The 21,563-nt window shown below is 36.8% G+C and overlaps 1 protein-coding gene across 1 annotated transcript in view; it reads left to right on the forward strand.

The window, feature by feature from the left end:
- The first annotated feature begins 1,083 nt into the window (after nt 1-1,083).
- LOC133518897 (A disintegrin and metalloproteinase with thrombospondin motifs adt-2-like) overlaps nt 1,084-21,563 on the forward strand; it is a 43,768-nt gene continuing 23,288 nt past the window's right edge. Inside the window, exons 1-2 of the mRNA XM_061852674.1 lie at nt 1,084-2,721; nt 9,266-9,426. Coding sequence (XP_061708658.1) covers nt 2,641-2,721; nt 9,266-9,426 — 242 coding nt within the window. The 5' untranslated portion in view covers nt 1,084-2,640. The remainder of the gene's footprint in view (nt 2,722-9,265; nt 9,427-21,563) is intronic.

Genomic DNA, 21,563 nt, shown 5'->3' on the forward strand with positions numbered 1-21,563 from the left:
ATTTGGAAAAAGGAATCAACGTGTATTCTGGATAAAATTACAAAAAAATTAAACACAATAAAATCAACAAATAAAGAAAAAAATAACTTAAAACTAAACTTAAAACCTAGTGTTTCCTCCCCTGGCCCTTCGCGTAGCTTCCAGGCGATCAGTCATGGACCTGATGAGTGTCACGATCCGTTCATGAGGAATGTTGTTCCACTCCTCAATAACTGCGGCTTACAGCTCGTCGATAGTGGCTGGAGCAGGATCCTACGTCACGTCGTTTCAAGTCATCCCAGAGATGCTCGATGGCGTTCAGGTCGGGGCTCCTTGCTGGCCACTCCATTACGGTGATCCCAACCTCACGCAGGTAGTCCCGCACAATCAATGCAGTGTGGGAACGGGCGTTGTCGTGCATAAATTGGAAGCCAGGACCAACAAACCCAGCGTACGGGACCACATGTTCTTCCAAGATCTCCGTAATGTAACGGCCAGCAGTCAAGGATCCCTGACCGCGACCACCACCAGTGCGGGAAACGCAGACGAGATCCGTTTTGCCGTCCACGGAAATGCCGCCCCAGAACATGCACGATGCACGGCTTATCATATAAAAACTCAGAAATGTGCGTTTTCTCTGAGATAAGGCCTAGCTAGATTGATTTTTCGCCCCCGAAAACCTCCATATAGATAATTTCATCGAAATCGTTAGAGCCGTTTCCGAGATCCCCGAAATATATATATATAAATATACAAGAATTGCTCGTTTCAAGGTATAAGATAAGATATGAGCACCATAATAAGTTATCTAATAGCAATCGGCAACATGATAAATGTCTACGATCCATTCGCCCGCTACCCTTAATTCTCTGCGGAGCCACGGAAGCCCATTTGAAAGAGCGGAATTGGCTTAGTCACGGGCTTACTCATAGTTTTTTGCTCAAAACAACTTTTTGGAATGTGCCCCGGGGACAATAGCCGGCTAACATTAGAGAATACTTTACGTTCATGATTTTTTATTTTATAATACAATACAAGTAGCATATCAAATTAATTATATATAATATTAATTTAACTTAGCTAACAAGCTGCTTAAAGTACAGAGCAGAGTCGTCATCAGATATGTTGAAGGGACTAAGGTTCTCACAAATATCTGAAAACGTCTCTATTAGCAAGATGTTACTTAAAAGTTAAAGTGCATGTAGGTATTATATAACATATTTTGCTTTTTATTAAAATACGTCCAGTCATGCATCTATCTATCATATGTGTGTTAAGACGAAAGTGGAGGACCCGCTCGAAATCGCCGCTTCATACAAACGTACCTTAATTTCTTCTCTGGATACGAGTTTTGAAAATATTATGACACAATTTGTTGTATATTGACCACAGCTATGTCCCTACGTTTGATTTTTTTCGTATTTTTAATTATTATAAGAGTTGGAGCTTTTGAAAACTTGTATTCATGAGAACTGTTTTTCGCTCCTAATTTTAACAAAAGGTACTTAATAAAAAAATCTAGATTGCAAACTTAGGGGCAATAATATCTTAAATCGAATTATGTAAATAATTCATAATGTCAATATCCAGAGAGAAAAAAGGGGGCTATGTATGGAGAAGCGGCCCTCCCCTTTCCTCTTAAGGGATGGGTAAGTATCCGGTCTCTATTATTTAGGTCTCGTTAAGAATTTTGTTTACACCGCACCCCCTTATTGTACATTGTAGGTATGTATTAAGCAAGTATTATTACCAAACAATGTACTCATGGTCTTAACATACACAAGTAACACCGGTTGTTACCTTAAGGTAAGATAAATGACAGCATTTTGTCGTCATTGACAATTTGATGATAATATCGTTAATAGTTAATAATTTCTCTAAGCAGGTAGCTATTTGTATTATTACATACTTCAAAGAAATAAAATTAACCCTCAGTCCGGTCCATTAACCCCGTACGTGGTACGTAGAATTAAATTTGAAAAGATAATGCGCAATCGCTTGCATTACTGCTTATCACCTTCTGCGAAAAGAGGTCAAGTTAACCTTACTTGTTATCGCTCTCTGTCAATAATACTGACGATTTGTCGGCGGCGCATGTTAATCATCCTAAAATATGGCTAACGCTCGCCACACACTTTTTAATTTTCGAGTTGTCATAAAAACTTTTCATGACTCTTATTATTATTTGTAGGTTGTAGGGTTGCACGACGCTTGGGATGACAGGTAGAGGGCTACATATGAAGTGTTCCAATTACAATACGAGGTCAGCGTCTGAGTCAGAGGGTAACGGATTCATTTGCATGTTCGTCTAGAAACCGAGGCGTCTATCTGTAGTAGGCTTCGGAGCCGGGGTGATGGATGAGTGTCGTCAGTGCTCCGGAGGGACGCGCGTGGGCGGTGTCATGACAGCCAAAATCTGCACTTTCCTACCGACTTTCTCTCTCGGAGGTGCGAAAGGTGTAGGGGCTCGATGGTTATTCGGTAGCTGGCGCCGCATAAGTGTACGCGCTCTAATCGCGCGGCAACAACGGTCGGATCGGTTCACGCGGTGCATTGCGTCTTCGATATTCAAAGCACCTGCATGCGGTTTCCGAGTGCGAACTTATAAAGTGGTGCGCGAGAGTGGAGGATCAGTTGGCTGAAGTGCAATGCCAGTGCGGCATGGCGATGAAAGTGCACCTGGTGACCGCGGCGCTGCTGCTGGTGCTGCGCGCGCGCGCTTCTGCCCCTGCGCATTTTCCGGTAAGTTGCTCTAGGGCGGGCGGATATCATATCACTTTTAAATGTAAATTACATTAAGTAGTCGTATATGTTACATCAATGCATATTTTATGTAATATATTAAGTATCGTACTTACTATGGAATTCAGATTTGTCGTTTTTACGAAATTCCCTATATTTTTTTTGTATTCAATGGTTTTTCAAGTTTTATTTTACGTTTACACTGGACGTTTAGGTTAGTAGGTTACCTATTTTGTATATATAACTTTTCGGTATTTATTTAAACTGAAATTTTGTGTCAATACTTATTGTAGTATGTTATTAGTTATTACAATATTAACTGGTATTGTTGGACAAGTTTCAACTTGTAAATATCAATGTAAGAAGATAAAATACCCTGCAACACCAGTTGATGTTCAATAGAATCGTTTGGTTGTCTAACTAGATTGATAAGTAAGTTTCTTTTATAAATGAACATTATGATAGAAACTTACTATTCACCAACTTCATAAAGAAGGAGGCCCTCAATTCGCCGGGAATTTTACTTTTTAGACCATTTTTTTTGTTTAAATGGGTTTAGTTGGTCATATTATTCCCATGGGCGTTAAGGCAGGGTCTGGTGATGGGGTCATGGGTTATAAAAAAAACTGCAAATAGGTACTTATTGGTACTGGTACATGGTGATTTGTGTATTTTTATATATGTTGTTTTGAAATTTCAGCCAATTTCTTAGTGTGTGGGAGGAAGACAAACAAAAGTTTAAACAGTTTAAGAGAACAGATTTCCTCGATTTCAGGGATCAACTCGCAAGCATTTCATTGTGTAGTCTCATATCATCAATACTATGGGAATTCAAAAATTTCACTCGCATGCATATGTTCTAAATGTATGTAGAGTACCTGTACGTAGGTATAACCGTTTTAAGATGCTTTCCAATACCTATCCATTGTTTACAGCGCCTTCGCATGTCGGTAAGTTAAGCAAGTAAATACCGGTGAACTTACCTACTTACTTCTCTCATAAAATTTTGCAGAGCTAAGGTCAAGTGTAACGTTATGTTGAACTGAATGATACTGCAATCCGTGACCGTGATTTGTCAAGTATATGCTTTATTTACTTTACTGTATTTACTTACTTGTTCGTGCCTAATGTAAATAATAAAGTTTCCAGAAATATGTCAAAACCTTTTCAAGAGTTCTTGATGAAGCCTTTGTTGAAGGATATTTATTAGTTTCCTCGTAAACCTCATTACATTGCAAACTCATCACGTGGGCAGCAAAAGTGGATCGCTTTTGTAGATCCCAATGAATTGCGTAACGTAATGACATAAAAGCAATAAAATTAAACAAAATAAGTAGTGTCTAAGCACGTCCGTAACCATAACATTCCCAAGTAACATTACGTAATAGTAATTCGTGCGGGGTGAAAGGGGGTAAATATGCTGCAAACCACTTTCGCAGAATTGGTTCAAAAGCAAGTTACATAATTTAATTGAGTTCAGTCGATTCGGCGCGGCATCACGTACGGTGCGCAGCGTAAACGTCACGTTCAATTGGGTCTATCGATGATTCGTGATCAAAGTGGACTGTTGACTGGACTTAAGCTTTGGAGGCGCGCGCGCCGCCCGATACAGACCCAGAGCCGAGCGCATATCTCGCGCAATCGCAATCTATGGCGCATCACTTTCATTATCCATCACATTCGAACGTAACAACCGCGTTTCGAAATTGAAGTAATAGCTTATTAAGTTCGGCGATTGCGTCGCAGCCGGGGAGCAGATAATTCACTGGAATTCCATTGTCTAGCATTGAAGAAAAAGAAAAACAAATAGATTTACTTTCCCCTTTACTTCGCTCGCATCCGCTAATGTCGAACCTACACTTAGCTGACTCATGTGGTGTCGATTTCGGTTTCACTAACCTCCATCAGTTTGAGTGACTTGCCGCGACTATATTACTCGGTGATGTCTCCTAAATAAACCGAATGAACAGCTCAAAATTATCATTGAAATTAAAGAAAGAAATGCGGCTCATCATCTCATCAATCATAGACCTTAGCTTTTTATATTAAGATGTCAGGAGAAGAAAGTTTTAAGTTTCGTGTTAAGAAGTCATTAAACATTTGTTGTGTATACACGCCTGTGGTGAGTGAAACGGGAGTAAATAAGCTTGGCGCCGCCGCTAGTCCGTAGATCGTTTAGCGAAAGATTACTTATTAATTGAATGATGTGAAGAAGCGTGGGAACAGGGCGGGGCGGGCGGGAGCCGGACGGCGGCGGCGCCCGCGGCCTCACGCCGCGAGCGCGACGCTTGTCACCGCCGACCCCGATTACCGCCGCATAAGCCGCATTTATTAATGCCTTGTTGACATTACTTTGACGCGTTCCTGATACCCACATTGATTGCATTGTTGAGCGAGTACAGTATTATTATAATAAAATTTGCGGTTGAAAGTGAGTGAGCAAGATCATTGTAGATAAAGTGCGTGGGTTATATTAATCTTCAAACTACAGCTTTCAGACACGTGAATGGTATTGGTATATCTAGGTACATAAACGTTCGTACATTATTGTATTTTATTTAGTTAAATAAGATCTCTGTAATGCCACCTATTATACCTACATCTCGTCTTTTCTGAACAATGCGAATCACGTACCGACTACCGTTTATAGATTCAGCGAGATCGCTGGCGTTAGTCTTCACAGAAATAATACAAAAGTTAACAGCAGTCTCGTCGCGTCACATATGTAAGCAGCGGATGAAACAACGCGCCTAAAGTATCTATCTGCCAATGCCACCCTGGAATACTTTTCAACTAGTCATCAATCTCGCAGTTCGCGTTTAAAAGTATATACAGTCCAATTGTTCTATATATAGAGACATATCCCTATTTGTTAAGCTGTTAGAAAATGTCAGCATCTCTGGGGACATATCTGGGGTAATTCTGTGGATGTGAATAAAACAGTCATACTCCAAAAAAGATGCCTAAAAATAATACACTGACCGGAATCTATATTCTAGAAGTAAGTTTACTTGTAAAAAAAACAGCCTAATTATTTTAGAGCTCTCTCTTCAACAAAGTGCAACACTAGGACGCAATATAGATCCCACCAAAAACATTTCATGTAAAGTGTTGCCAAGACTAACAGGCGCATAGATAGAGCTTTTACACTAAAAAGTTATGAGTTCCCCTAGTTGGTACCAAGACTTTTTCTTTGTAAGCCAAACTTTATCAGCTCTAGCTCAATAAAGCCAATAGCTTGGTCAAACAGTACGGCTTGGCCGTTTCGTTACTGTCACATAAACACTCCCGCGGTGGACTTGTATAGGTAGTACAAAGTACTTACTACATAGCACCTAACATAGGTCTTTAAAATTCTGAAAATGATATTACGGGATTGTCCAAAGTCTTGATACCTACTAGGGGAACTCGTAACTTTTTAGTGTAAAAGCTCTATGCGCCTGTTAGTCTTGGCAACACTTTACATGAAATGTTTTTGGTGGGATTTCATTCATTTTTGTAAGAGTTGTTATACCAACTAGAAATGACTTTTATTCGTTTAAAGAATCTACGATATTACAGGGTCATATGAAATGGCATGGTTTGAAAACAACTTAAACATTGTGTTTAGGTTTGTATAAAAGTTACGTATTGCTTACACCATCTATGTAGAGCCTTTATAATTACAAGTCAGGACATTGTGTATTATAAATTGAAGGTTTCTTGAAATTTTAAAACATATTAATATAATCGGGATTATTTTTAATGACCAAAACGTTAGCGAAGGTCGGCGTTTCAGCTTGGGCAAAAACGTTTTAGGCCACAATTATCTAACGATTCTCGTGAAATTTTGCCACTGTTAATAAACAAACACATTTTGTGTTGTCGTGTTTTAGTGGAACATTTATTTAATCGGCTCAAAGGAGATCATCGATTTTGGGCTCGCAGGATAAACCATGGCGTTATACTTATTACAGTAATTTTATACGCATTTTATTACGGAAAAAGATATAATATTGGATGAAAATGTAACGGGAATTAGAAATACATAATGAAAAGACCAAGGCTCGGAACCGGTTTATTCTTCATACAAAATATACCGGTATTATTACGTTCTTTTTCGTTCTTTGGTTTATTATTTCATTTTTAATGGGACTATCTAATAATGCGAAGTTGTTGCCTAAAACATGATCCAGTCCTACGTAAAGAGTATGAAATAATTAAAAATATTGGGCTATTTTGGGATTTAAAAATAAACCGGTCCCGAGCCCTGGAAAAGACATAATATTATTAATTTCCGTAATTTAATATATTTGTTAACGAAAGGTTTGCCGTCGTTAACTTCTTTATTAGCATTGACATAACGCTCAACTTCACACAAACCATGAGGTTTTTCACTAAGGAATTATATAAATTCTCTTTCCACTAAAGTTTATGGTGGGTAGACAAGTCTGTATTCTACTTTGGCACTAACTGCCACCGTGTGTCATAAAGTCACAGCTGACATACGTGTAGGGCTGCCATCCGTCCGGGTTTTCCCGGATTTGTCCTAGTTTGGAGGCTGTCCGGGGGGGGTCAAGAAGTGTCCGGGGAAAACCCGGACACTTTTCATGTCACATTAAAACTACATGTGTAATTAAAGGTCTCGTTTTTTAAAACAATTATTTTCAGACTCGTCCGGGGAAAAAATGCGATTTACGCCAAAATCCGGGTTTTTTTAAATCTTTGTCCGGGTTTGGCGAAATTCGAGATGGCAGCCCTACATACGTGCGTTTCGATACTATTAAAATATCACAGTATCATTTTTTAACCTACTTTTAAATTAAAAGCGACCATCAAAATATCTAAAATACTTATTACTAAAATAAAAAATTCTAACCTTACTTTGCGTTTTGGTTTAAAGTTGTATTCAGAATAATTATATTAAATATACTCCTTTGATACAACAAAACGCATCCATCTTTTTTTCAATCTGTCAAATAGTTGCAAGCAACGTCAACCTTAAATAAACCTTATTGTTGTTGAAATACGTGTTACAAATGGTCAGTTAACAATATGTTCACTTTCATTAGGAAATAATGAACTACAAACAAGATCAAAATATTAATTTATATTGCATGAAAAAATGTTTTATTTACACGCCAGATTTTGTAATTTTTTATGAAAAATACCGCACTTATTTTACGGAATAGTATGAATAGTACACTCATAGGTGTTTAGAAGTAGTAATTTATCTAAAATTTATTTGATTTTGACAGATAGAGAGACTTTGACTTCGAAACTTACCGTATTTAAGGTTAATAAGGTCTACTGTCCTTAAAATTTTGTATGAAATTACAAGCAAATATCAGTCTTCGTGAATTACGTATTGTAGCCGGGTCTAACTCTAATAATGAAGCTTATTTCAAAGTGTTTAAGGTTGAATATTTATTGCTCTTGTTTTTCTAGTACTTAGAATTCATAGTCTTTTGTCATTATTCTTTATGGTTATATTGGTTATCTAGAATATTCGATATTCTAAATGCCAAGAACCTTCGCTATTTAAATTTTACGTTGACTGACAAATAGTCATATCATAATAGGAAGTTTATAGTCACATACGACTTTTTGTTTTCGAACGTCACGATTCCGTCAAACAATTCATAACTGTTGGCTACTCGCAAGCGTATAGACATCTCGACCCCCACAGTGTAACGTGATCGTGAGATCGTAACAACCTATGCGTAATCGGAGAGCTTACTTATACTGGTTTATTTAGCCCTTGACTCGCGTATGATAAGTAAGGGATATTAATAATCAATTACAACGCCATTCCGTGTTGAGTAGCTGATTTACAATGGCGTTGGACGAGCTTTTGTAAGATAGAAGAGGCCACATTTTGACATTTAACAAATTTAACACATATCACTGAAAGAATAAGGACCAAAGTCAACTGGCGTTCTAAAAGTTTTAATCATATTTCGAACGATGGCAGTAATTTTATTGTCGCTACAAAGTTTTCTTTGACAATCTACCTCTATTGCTTGTGTTTAAGTTGTAAGTAAAGTTTACGACAAGAAACAGTGGCAATACTATAGAGGGCGCTACTTGGCAGTTTTACGTGAACCCGGTTCAAATCAGCACTTTCTAAAATGTTTGTATTTTTTATTGTTGTTTTTATATTAGCATTCCAATCACTGCTACCACACAAAATTTCACGATTCTAGGACTCCAGGAACCAATGTTTTCAGGTTTGGAGGTACTTTTAGGTACCCCCGTTTTAAGGAGTTACAGGTTGAAAGTTACAGATTTCTGACGACCAGATGTGTTGGCACTACTAATAGCCCCCGTTTGACCTATTTTGACAGAATCAAGAATGGTAACAACGAAACCCTACACAGCATGGCCCGACATGCTCTTTTCCGATTTTTTAGTTTTAGATGTAAATACCAGACAAGAATTAAAAGAATCGGGCTCCGGTACACTAACATGGAAGCAATAAAGTTTATATTTTTACCCATAGCTGAGTTTTTATTCATTCATTTCAAATTTTATTGCAATATAACTGGACTCCGGTGTATTTCAGGACCTACTAGAACTACCGAGCTGGTGGCTGGGCGAGGGCGCCGAGCAGGCTACCGACGTGCAAGTGGTGTATCTGCCGGCGCTGCTGCCTCGCGAGGCTCAGCAGTCAAACGGCGGTAGCGACGATGTGCCCGTTCCGTACAGCTTCGATGCCTTCGGTCGGTGAGTACGTCTATAGTGTACTGACACCTCGCTTCCGAACTAGTAGTTAAGTGAGCACCTTACCTACGGCCCTACTGCTGCGAGAGGCTCAGCGGTCCAATGGCGGCCAGCTACGATGTGCCCGTTCCGTACAGCTTCGATGCCTTCAGTCGGTGAGTACCTACGTCTACACAGATGTACTTATTTGCTTGCTCCCGGACTATTACTTGGGACAGGGTGTAGATTAGTTGTACCTTAATGCCCTAGAAGCTGGGCGAGAGTAATGATCAGTTGTGTGTATCTTACGTATGTATTATAAGGCCCTCAGAGGTCGGCCGGCGGCAACGGCGGCAGGTGGCAACGTGCGTGTGTGTCATACAGTTCCCGACTCAACTGTAATGACTTCATTATGCTAAACTTTAGTTGAAATATAGTACATTTGACTAATCACTTGTACCTATAGCTGCGGGCACAAAACAAAACAACGGAACAAAAGACATCAACGAGTCATTGGCCAAACAGGCCTGAACTTCGATTCGCGCGGTTTAGTTTTTCAAGATTCCTAATTACTAATTTATTTCATTATTTTGGTTGACTTGTAGAAAAAGGATTGTATACAATAGTGGTCTTTAACAGCGGTGGTGGCCGAGTGGATATGACGTCCGACTTTCAATCCGGAGGTCGCGGTTTCAAATCCTGGCTATTTACCACTAGCTTTTCGGTGAAGGAAAACATCGTGAGGAAACCTGCATACATCTGTGAAGAAATTCAAAGGTGTATGTGAAGTCCCCAATCCGCATTGGGCTAGCGTGGGGACTATAGCCCGAGCCCTCTCGCACATGAGAGAAAGGCCTGTGCCCAGCAGTGGGACATATATAGGCTGAATTATTATACAATAGTGATATTATAATTAGTTATCCCAACTTCGTAAGTATCGTATTTAATTAAACACAGTACTCGATTACATAAGTTTTTTGTCAAAAATTTTATTTTCGATACAAGCTTTTATCGCTAACTGTACTTTTTAGGGTTCCGTACCTCATAAGGAAAAACGGAACCCTTATACGATCACTCGTGCGTCTGTCTGTCTGTCCGTCTGTCACAGCCTATTTGCTCCGAAACTACTAGACCAATTAAGTTGACATTTGGTACACATATGTAAGTCTGTGACCCAAAGACGGACATGTAACATTATCAAGTGAATTTTGAAGATAAGGGGGCTCTTTTGGGGGGTAAATGAGAAAATTTAAAACAAAGTAGTGCAAACTAAATCATGTTACATATCGAATGAAAGGGCTTATTGTGACGATCTTAAATATGTTTTGTTTAAAATTTTATACTAAACAGTTTAGAAATTATTCAAGAAAGTAGGCTAAAAATTAAGATCCCCCCCCTTTTTCTCCGAAACTGCTGGGTTTAAAACTTTGAGAAAAATACATAAATAGTTCTTCACCTAAATATGATAGGAAAACCTATTAGTAAATACAGACTAGCGTGAGTCGGACTTTAGAACAAAAATGCTTTTAGGCTGTTTTAGGGACATAGCCGCAATGGTTTACGTGAAACGTGGAACGTAGGGGTTGGTCTGTGGGATAGCTATTTGGTACATGCACGACTGTCACGCCACCTAGCATCCGCAAATCTAGCGGAAAACATCAAATAACTACATCTTATAAAACGTCCCCCAAACTCAAAAACTACTAAACAGATTTTCATTCGGTTTTCACCTATCGATAGGACGATTCTCGAAGAAGGGTAAAATTGGTTGAAATATGACCATAATGTTTGCTCACAATGTATCTATATGTATGTTAATCGAAAACGCTGCCTAATCCGTTTGAGATATAACAACACAATGTATGGTTGGGTTGTCTCTCTTTTATTGGTCTACATGAAAGTCCGCGATGGCGAATGTCTATCCATTAAGGAATACTTATTATACCCATTCTTAACATTTGGACATTCACATAATATGTGGTATTAGCAAAGCTATTTAATGGATACAGTATTAATCATTATCAATTTAAATACGTTAGTTATACTAAGCATACGGATTACAACGGTACCTTACACCATACAATTTAAATGAATATCTTAGGAGTTATCGTATATTAAAAATTCCATTTCGTGCGAATAATTTGTACAAAATCTTGAAGAGATAGTGCTTAGACACAGAATAATGGTCTAATTATCTTAATTGCGAAGGCTGAAGACCGAGCACCGAGGGCCGAAGTCCCAAAACGTCCGAGAGAGGCTCGCCTTTAGTATTCAAACGTAAGTTAGAGAAAAAAATGCGGCTAGGCTTTATTTGGCATACAGTCGCAATGATACTTGTACTATCTATTAATTGATTAAGTAGGTTCTTGTACTATTGCTCTATCTTGGCCCTTCGTTTTTAGGTACTTGTACTATTGTTCTGTATTTTGCTGTCCTGCTATCCCAGCTACTTTTCACCAGCTTTGTACATTAATTTTCGCACACAGTATCCTCAAATAAGAGCAATCGTAAAATATCTCTGAAAAATCCCAATTATTTTTTTACAGCTTGTTTCAATCCCACGTATTTTATTGTTGCCACTTTTTTCTAAATAAGTGCATGGAATGGACCGATGCGATCACTAAGTATACACCGCACATAAGGCTTACTTTAGCTCCGAATCCGAATGCGTGGTTTCTAGCGCAAAATCAGCCCCATCTCTGTCAGCGGTACATTCAGTTCCAAGTCATGACTCCAAACTTTTGTTTGATAAACATATTGATGGCATAGTAAGCAACGCTTTGAGAGCTCTAGGATTCTTAATGCGAAACTCCGCTCACTTCACCCAAGCTAAGACTCTTAAAGTTTTATATTGTGCTTTAGTTAGAAGTAAACTTGAATATGCTTCCCAAATTTGGAATCCTTGTTATAATACGTACATTGACAGGATTGAACGCATTCAGAAAAAGTTTCTGAAATACTTAAGTTTTAAGCTTAAAAGTCCGTATCACTCTAATGACTACCTAAGCACTTGCAAAAAACACCATCTAATTCCTTTACAAAAACGTCGCTAAATCGCTGATATAACTTATATACTTAATATCACCACTGGCAATATTGATTGTCCACAACTTCTTTCTAAACTTTCGTTCAATACGCCCACTCGGTCTGAAAGATTTTATCCCCCCCCTTTCAGTTAATGCACTTTATCTAATTATAGGCAAAATAGTTTCCTGTGTCGCGCAGCTCGTAACTTGAATAATTTGTCGAAGGATCTAGATATTGACGTTTTTAATTGCTCAATCCCTAGTGTAAGGCGCAATCTAGTCAATCAATGCTTCTAAATAACATGTTGCAGGTAGTGATATGCTATGGAATGTGATCTGTAACTTTAATGTATTTGAGCCCGGTCCATGTTGTTCATCTAAATGTGAATATAAGTTGTTTATCTTAGTGTAATTTCATAAGTTATAAGTGTTCTTGCTTATTGCTCATATCTATTTCTTGGTCTCTCTTTTTTTATTAATTGTAACCTTGATATATTTCATATTGTAATATCTTGTGTCACATGTGCTTTTGTATCTAGTGTGTATTTTGTTATTATATATACAGTTTCTATTTGCGAGTTCCTGTAATTGGCTCTGTACTACTATCTAAAAAGTTTAATGTATTTTTTATAGCTGTTGGAATTCCTTGTATAAATAAAAAAAAAAAAAAAGTAATGGCTTATCTTTCCTAAACATCGAAATAGCTATTACAGTTGTAATGATATAAGCCACCGCACCATATTACTTTCTGCTACAGAGGGCCTACCGCGAACCACGTTCGACGTGTTGCCTCCCTGTCACACTTACGTACGAAATTACTAGTGCGACAGAGAGGCAACACGTCGAACGTGGTTCGCGGTAGGCCCTCAGATCTGGTTTTTGATCCGACCGATTTTATGTTTCATTAAAAAAAAAAAACATTAAATATTTTGCGATATACGGAACCCTTGGAACGCAAGTCCGACTCGCACTTGTCCGGTTTTTTTTCGACATTGTATGGCAGTATCCAGATTTATGTTTCACTATACAGACATTTGTATCGTCAAAGTAGCGGGACTAATGTTGCCATACAAATGCCGACAAAAATGTTTTTTGACCATCTTTTGTGCATTACGTAAGGTGGGATAAGACTATCAACGGGGCAAGTCAAACACTTGTATGGAGTCCTCATACTGTTTGTCATGCTCCGAGCAAAATAACTAGGTTCGTCTTACACCCCCCTCTTACCTTACCTGGGTCGCATATTTTTAAACACAACATTCTAACACTTAAATTCTTCACATTCACTTATTATTCTAATCAGTGGCGGATTTACCAGCAGGCTGAGTAGGCTCGAGCCTAGGGCGGCAGATTTTGGGGGCGGCAAATTTGGGGACCGATTTTTTTTTTTACCTCAGAAATCAAAAAGATTTTTCTATGACAACAAATTTTGTCGATGACTTTTCTCTCTCACTTGTCATTGCACATTGCGAGAGTAGCAAACTTCCATATTCTAGAGTAAAACAGCTAGTTCGCAGCCCCTCAAGCAGTAATCGGCCTCTCGCCTCTGCGCTGCGCCCTTTGCCCACACTTCTTATGAGTGAAAAGAGCGCAATTGTAAAAAATATGCCCCTCTTCCCACTAACAATACTTCCCATACATGCCAGTCTTACTACTGGTTGGAGGCTACGAACTGGATGGTTTGTATATAATTTTTCGATTTTTATTCGAATATAATGAATAATTTAGTGAATAATTTTACCGATTTCAATCTAAAGTATCGACTATTTATTACGTGTTTCACATGCACTAGTAGCTTCAGAAAATTCGATTGGAAAATTATTTTACGTGCAATTTCAACGAAATTGTTGCATTGTAAAAATAATGTATGATATGACAATTGTTAAGGCAATGGCGGCAAAAACTATTCAGCCTATACCTTGAAAATTTGTAAATCCGCCACTGATTCTAATCAATCTATACAGAGGGGGGGGGGGGGGGGGGGGGGGGGTTACCTCTCTCTAGATCTGACTGTACTTTTGAGGAAAGATTTTTAAAATATCGATAAGTAAACGACATGTATAAACGTTTATTTCGATTCCGCTGTGACCCCAATAAGATCTATCTACGATATTTCTAACGTCAAAGTGACATTGGTTGCCCGAATCGAGCTGCTTCTGTTAATTATACGACGTACAAACGATATCTAAATGAGAACTTATAGTTGTCATATCTAATTCTTCGAATCGGGCCGTTGGAGTATTAGCCTTGTGGGACTTCTTCATATATCACGTGAGCGTGAGTAATAACACGAAATATTTTATAAACCATTTTTCTTTAATAAATAATTCAGTTCAGTGAAAATGAGAAAACGTTGTGAGTTTTCTCACTTTCTCGTCTGTCTTACATAAACTCGTCGTAAAAGTGCATATAACTTAAGTAAGTTAACATGTTTGCGCTATAATGTAAATACCGAAGCAAAGCTCTTTATTTCTACTAACCCGCCGTAGTCCTAGTAAAACCAATTAATGGCAATTATGTTCATACTTATAACAGTACCCATGACGTGATTGGTTCTGCATGCGATGTACCTACAATGCGGATTTTTCGTCCCAGATGGCTGGGTCTGTTTGTTTAATCGTATGATTCGCCGACATGTGGAATGAGAATGAATGTGTTAATAGCTGGCGAAATCATAGAAAATTAAGTAAGCTTAGGAATGCTTACGCTTACTCCATAGATTTTCGCCCTTGCCAAGACCAAAAACCAAGAACCGACCAAGATAACTCGACAGCGATTTTAATAGCCAAAGTCACAAACTGTACTTGTTACTCTTATTTGAAACGTCATAATTTCATTCATTTGAGAACAAAATCGCTGCCAAGTTAGCTTGGTCTTTCTTAAATACATTTTATCGTTTTACCATATCTCCCGTACAACTTATTACTTATTTCCCTATGGCGAAATCTACAGAATCTTGATGTTTGCTCATAACCGCATGCTTGAATAGTTGAGTATCAAGTTTAACGTATTCTCAACAAATGCCTGAGTGTCACATTGTCTCGGATAAACAACTTATCATGTCTAACAACGTTGTTGCCTCGGCATTAGAAGATTATTTTTGTAAAATAGCTATTTATACCACGAAATGCCTACAATCATCTTCGTCTCGAGCTCATTCATTACTTTGCGCTAATGTTATGAAATGCAATATTATTTTTGAATTTACTCAAGTAGATTCAGCAAATATTGTTAAAACATTCAAGTCACTCAATTTAAAGAAAACGGAAGATTTATGGGGAACATCAGTTAGAGTCATTAGTCATGTCATAGACGTAATTGCGCCTTATTTAGCCGTAATTTATAATATTTCAATTTCACAAGGCTGCTTTCCAGATCTTATGAAATATAGTAAAGTCATACCTCTTTTTAAATCGGGTGATTCGAGTGATATGACTAATTTCCGTCCAATATCAATACTCCCTGTACTAAGTAAAGTTTTTGAAAAGTTAATGTTAAATGATTTATGGGGTCACTTCAACAGACATAGATTACTTACAGGCAATCAGTTCGGTTTCTCAAAGGGCCGTTCCACTACCGATGCTGCTTCGGTACTCATTAACCATATTTATAATATTTGGGAAAATTCTTGTGATGCAATTGGCATATTTTGTGATCTCCCTAAAGCATTTGATTGTGTGGAGCATGGAAAGCTCATTATGAAATTAGAACACTATGGTCTATTAGAAAATGCCCTAAACTTTATATCTTCATATCTTAGCAATAGAACACAAACAGTTGTTGTAAACAAAACCCAGTCTAGCGGAACTGTAGTCTAATTAGGAGTTCCACAAGGTTCTATTTTGGGTCCATTCCTGTTTTTGGTTTATATAAATGATTTGCCATGTATAGTAGAAAACCTTTGTGAAATAGTTTTTTTTTGCTGATGATACATCACTACTTTTTAAAATTGATCAGAAATCTGCCGATTACAGTATAATTAATAGCACACTCGATGATGTACTTAACTGGGTATGCGTCGTCCACTCTCAATAACGGACTCTTACTCTGGGGCAATTCTGTTGACGTTCAGAGGGCATTTATAATTCAGAAAAAATGTTTGCGTGAATTAGGTTGGGTTAGATTTGACGATAGTTGCAGACCTTTATTCCAAAAGTTTAAAATTCTCCCCTTAGCCTGTATGTACATTTTAAAGGCATGCCTATTTACTAAAAGCCACCCAGGATATTTTAAAAAGCGAGAGACATGCTTGCAAGAGAGCTACGAGCCCTGTATAAAAATATGATATACCACAGCAAGCATGTAAATGCGATATCTATAGGAAAAATGCGTATAACATGTGTATTGTTTTGTATAATAAGCTCCCTCATGAATTGAGAATGTTGCGTGGAAATGAATTTAGGATAGAACTGACTAAATGGCTACAAGACTATTGCTTTTATACTGTTATATAAGGACTATTTAAATTTCAAATTGTAATTTTTAATTTTTCATTATCTGTTTATGACATAACTTTGACATACCTACCAATCTATTTTAGTTCAGCTTAGTATTTCTATTTTAATCTCATTTATTTTTATTTACATTATGTCATTGTTTTCATTACGATTATTAAAATTTTATGCATGTACCTGATGTCTACTAGTAAATGTAAATTACAAACATTTTGCATGTTGGCTTTATGTCGACTGAATACTGATACTAAAACTGTTTTAAGACCTAATTGTAACGTATTCTGGCAAATAAATATTTCTAATTTCTGGTTTACTATTAACAATTTGCTTCTTAATGGTAAGAAAACCCAAATGTACTTATTCGATTTTCTTTGCCGAATGTTAAACAAGTCGAGATTAAGATACTTTTGAATAATGAATGCTTAGAGATGGTAGATAAAACACTGTTTCTTGGTTTAACATGGCACAAAAATCTACAATGGAGTCCTCACATAAAAACGCTAGCAAACAAACTAAGTTCGACCGCTTACGCTGTTGGGAGAATCAGGCAATTGACCAATGTTGAAACAGCTCGCCTTGTCTATAATAGTTATTTTCATAGTGTAATGTCATATGGTATTCTGGTTTGGGGCAAAGCAACTAACATACAGAAATAAAAATAAGCTTTCTATCAGAAAGTTTCGTGTCGGCAAAGTACAAAAGTCATTCGTTGGAAAATGCATTCATTTTTATAACAAGTTACCTGACAATGCTTTAAGATTACCCTTGCCAGCTCTTAAGAATTACTTTAAAAAGTCATTGATATTGAAGACTTATTACAAAGTCGAGGACTATTTGACAGACAAACATGCATGGTCCAAACCAGAAACTGTAAAAACAAGTAGCAATTAAAATCATTCTATTATGTTTATATGTAAAATCATTATATAGGTGACACAGCTCAGGTAAGAAAGCACATCAAATATTTTTTGTAGGTATAGCAATCTGTCAGATTTATATAATGTATCATAATAATGTGTAATGTATATTGTATGTTCTCATTTCTTTATTAATAATTTTATTTTTCTTTTCCTTTTGCCAGAATTCGATATGTTTTCTGAATACTACGTATTACGTATTTGTATGGTTTGATGCGACTTATATATATATATATATATATATATATATATTATCAGATTTCTATAAAGAAATGTAGCTACTGTATGTAATTGCATGGTTTCTATCGTAATCTAAATTGTATTTATTTCTTATTTAATGTATGTCAATAATAAGATGTAATGTTTTGTAAAGATATGTCCATATTGGGATACCCTACTGTAATATGCCTACTTGAATAATAAACTATTTTTTTTTTATCTTTTAATGCATTTCGATAATACGTAGATAAATAAAATAAATTAAAATGCAAGTTTTCGGCTGGGTGTACCTGCCATATTAACGGAAAGTAATGATTTCATGCAGGCAGCTATAAAACTATGTAGTTGCTTATGTGATAGTGAATATATACCTATCTAATCTAAAGATCGAAATGGGAAAGAAACCTGCACCCCAGTGAACAAATACTTCTGGCCATAATTTATTATCTTGGACTTATCCAAACAATAAAATTAAAGTTACAGGAATAGTATCGCTGCTCTGGATCTGTAATGAAGCGCGATTGTATAGCGTCTATTGTATGTCTCCGAGAATTCATCGTAGCACTGCTGGCTCTAATAGACCATTGCATAAGTCGTAAATAGTATTTTATACAGCTTTTCAGTCGAGTACCGTGTTTGGCAACGAAGCTTGCTGAGTTGCCGAAGTACGGTACGAGATTGAAAAGCTTGATTATATCACTACTAGCTGTTGCCCGCGACTTCGTCCGCGTGGAATCTTATCTTGAACATTTTACATCTTTAGTAGGTGCAAAATATTTATTACAATACTAATTTTATAATCTCAGTAGCGATTGATTCAAACTTTCAACGCATTCTTGAGTAATTAAGGAGATACATTTTGAAAACTTGTTAAGGTTTGGTACCCAAAAACGGGACCGTATTATTAAGACTTCACTATCCATCTGTCCTTCCGTCTGTCTGTCACCAGGCTGTGCCACTCATGAATCGTTATAGCTAGACCGTTGAAATTTTCACAGAAAATGTATTTCCTAACAAAATAAAATGAATATTTAAGTGGGGCTCCCATACAACAAACGTGATTTTTTCGCCGTTTCTTGCGTAATGGTACGGAACCCTTCGTGCGCAGGTCCGACTCGCATTTGACCGGTTATTTTTTCTTGTAGGTACACGTCATAAATGTAACCTGATGTGCTAATTTCAAGTTTCTGGCCATAATAGCCCCCTGCTTTGCGTTACTTAAAAAATTTAACTCATTACTCCTTCAGGGGATAAATTTTTATTAACGCTGATATATTATGGCATACACAAAGTTTCAAGTTCCGCATTTGAGTCTTTTTAGGGTTCCGTAGCCAAATGGCAAAAAACGGAACCCTTATAGATTCGTCATGTCCGTCTGTCTGTCCGATTATGTCACAGCCACTTTTTTCCGAAACTATAAGAGCTATACTGTTCAAACTTAGTAAGTGGATGTATTCTATGAACCGCATTAAGGTGTTCACACAAAAATAGAAAAAAAACAATAAATTTTGGGGGTTGAATAAATGATATTGAGGTTTCTAATATCATTTTTTTCTGAAATGAATAGTTTGCGCGAGAGACACTTCCAAAGTGGTAAAATGTGTCCCCCCCCCCCCCGTAACTTCTAAAATAACATAATGAAAAAACTAAAAAAAATATGATATACATTGTCATGCAAACTTCCACCGAAAATTGGTTTGAATTGAACGAGATCTAGTAAGTAGTTTTTTAATACGTGATAAAATTAAAAAAAAAAAAAAAACATCAAACCCATACGTGTGGGATATCTATGGATAGGTCTTCAAAAATGATATTTAGGTTTTTAATATAATTTTTTTCTAAACTGAATAGTTTGCGCGAGAGACACTTCCAAAGTGAAAAAATGTGTCCCCCCCCCCCCCTGTAACTTCTAAAATAACAGAATGAAAAATCTAAAAAAAAATATATGATATACATTACCATGCAAACTTCCACCGAAAATTAGTTTGAACGAGATCTAGTAAGTAGTTTTTTTAATAAGTCATAAAATAACAATATTTTTTTTTTTCATCAAACCCATACGTGTGGGGTATCTACGGATAGGTCTTCAAAAATGATATTGAGGTTTCTAATATCATTTTTTTCTAAACTGAATAGTTTGCGCGAGAGACACTTCCAAAATGGTAAAATGTGTGTCCAAAGTTGTAAAATGTTGAACAAGATCTAGTAAGTAGATTTTTTTTTACGTCATAAATGGTACGGAACCCTTCATGCGCGAGTCCGACTCGCACTTAGCCGCTTTTTTTTGTCTGTATACTAATTTTTAACCCCTTTTTCACCACCTTAGGGGATTCCCTTTCAAAAACACTGAAATTAGTTTTCTTGTATTTTAATAATATATTTTTTAACGAAGTTTTAAAATAAAACTTGAACCTTTCAAACTTTCATCTCTTTTTTATCCCCCTAAGGGGTTGAATTTCCAAAAAATTGAAATATTTTTTTGTAATCGGGTATTATGACTATTTTAGAAGTTTCAAAGCATTTGTAATGGATTCAAACTTTCAACTCCTTTTTAACCCAGTTTGGGGATGATTTTTTTAAAACGCTGAAATGACTTTTCTTGTATACTAACAATATGCAAATATACAAAGTTTCAAGTTCCGCACTCGAAAAACATTTAAGATGATATTTATTTTACATTTATCTTTATTTCTTTTTATCACCTTAGGCGATGATTTGCAAAAACGCTGAAATCCGTTTTCTTGTATTTTAGTATTTTATCGTTTTACGAAGTTTCGAATTCCTAGCTTTAAGCTTTACTGGTCCTTTTTTTGCAAGAAATTATGGGCATTAGACGGTGTGTGCGGAAAGACTTTTAATACAAAATAGGGGTCAATCAGGGGTCATCCATTAATTACATCACACGAATTTCACGATTTTTTTCAAGACAGACGCTCCTGGCGACGCCGTATTAGGATTTACATACAATTAATTTTTTTTTTCATCAAACCCATACGTGTGGGGTATCTAGGGATAGGTCGTCAAAAATGATATTTAGGTTCCTAATATCATTTTTTTCTAAACTGAATAGTTTGCGCTAGAGACACTTCCAAAGTGTAAAAATTTGTGTCCCCCCCCCCCCCCCTCTGTAACTTCTAAAATAACAGAATGAAAAATCTGAAAAAAATATATGATATACATTACCATGCAAACTTCCACCGAAAATTGGTTTGAACCAGATCTAATAAGTAGTTTTTTTTAATACGTCATAAATGGTACGGAACCCTTCATGGGCGAGTCCGACTCGTACTTGGCAGCTTTTTTTATTTATATAGATTTGGTCTGATCATGACAAAAATTCATAACTGATCTGACTGATGATCGGAATGGCCGCTTAATATGAATCTGTAGTCAAAATCGCAACAAACGGCCGCCATCTTGAATTTCGTCCTTTTTGCTTGAATCATGATGAAAATTGATATCTGAGGATTCGAAAGACTCCTTATTAGGAATCTGAAGTAAAAATTGTAAAAACAGCCGTCATCTTGAATTTCTTCATTTTTGCT

Source organism: Cydia pomonella, chromosome 6 (assembly GCF_033807575.1).
Source record: "Cydia pomonella isolate Wapato2018A chromosome 6, ilCydPomo1, whole genome shotgun sequence".
Taxonomy (NCBI): Eukaryota; Metazoa; Arthropoda; class Insecta; order Lepidoptera; family Tortricidae; genus Cydia; species Cydia pomonella.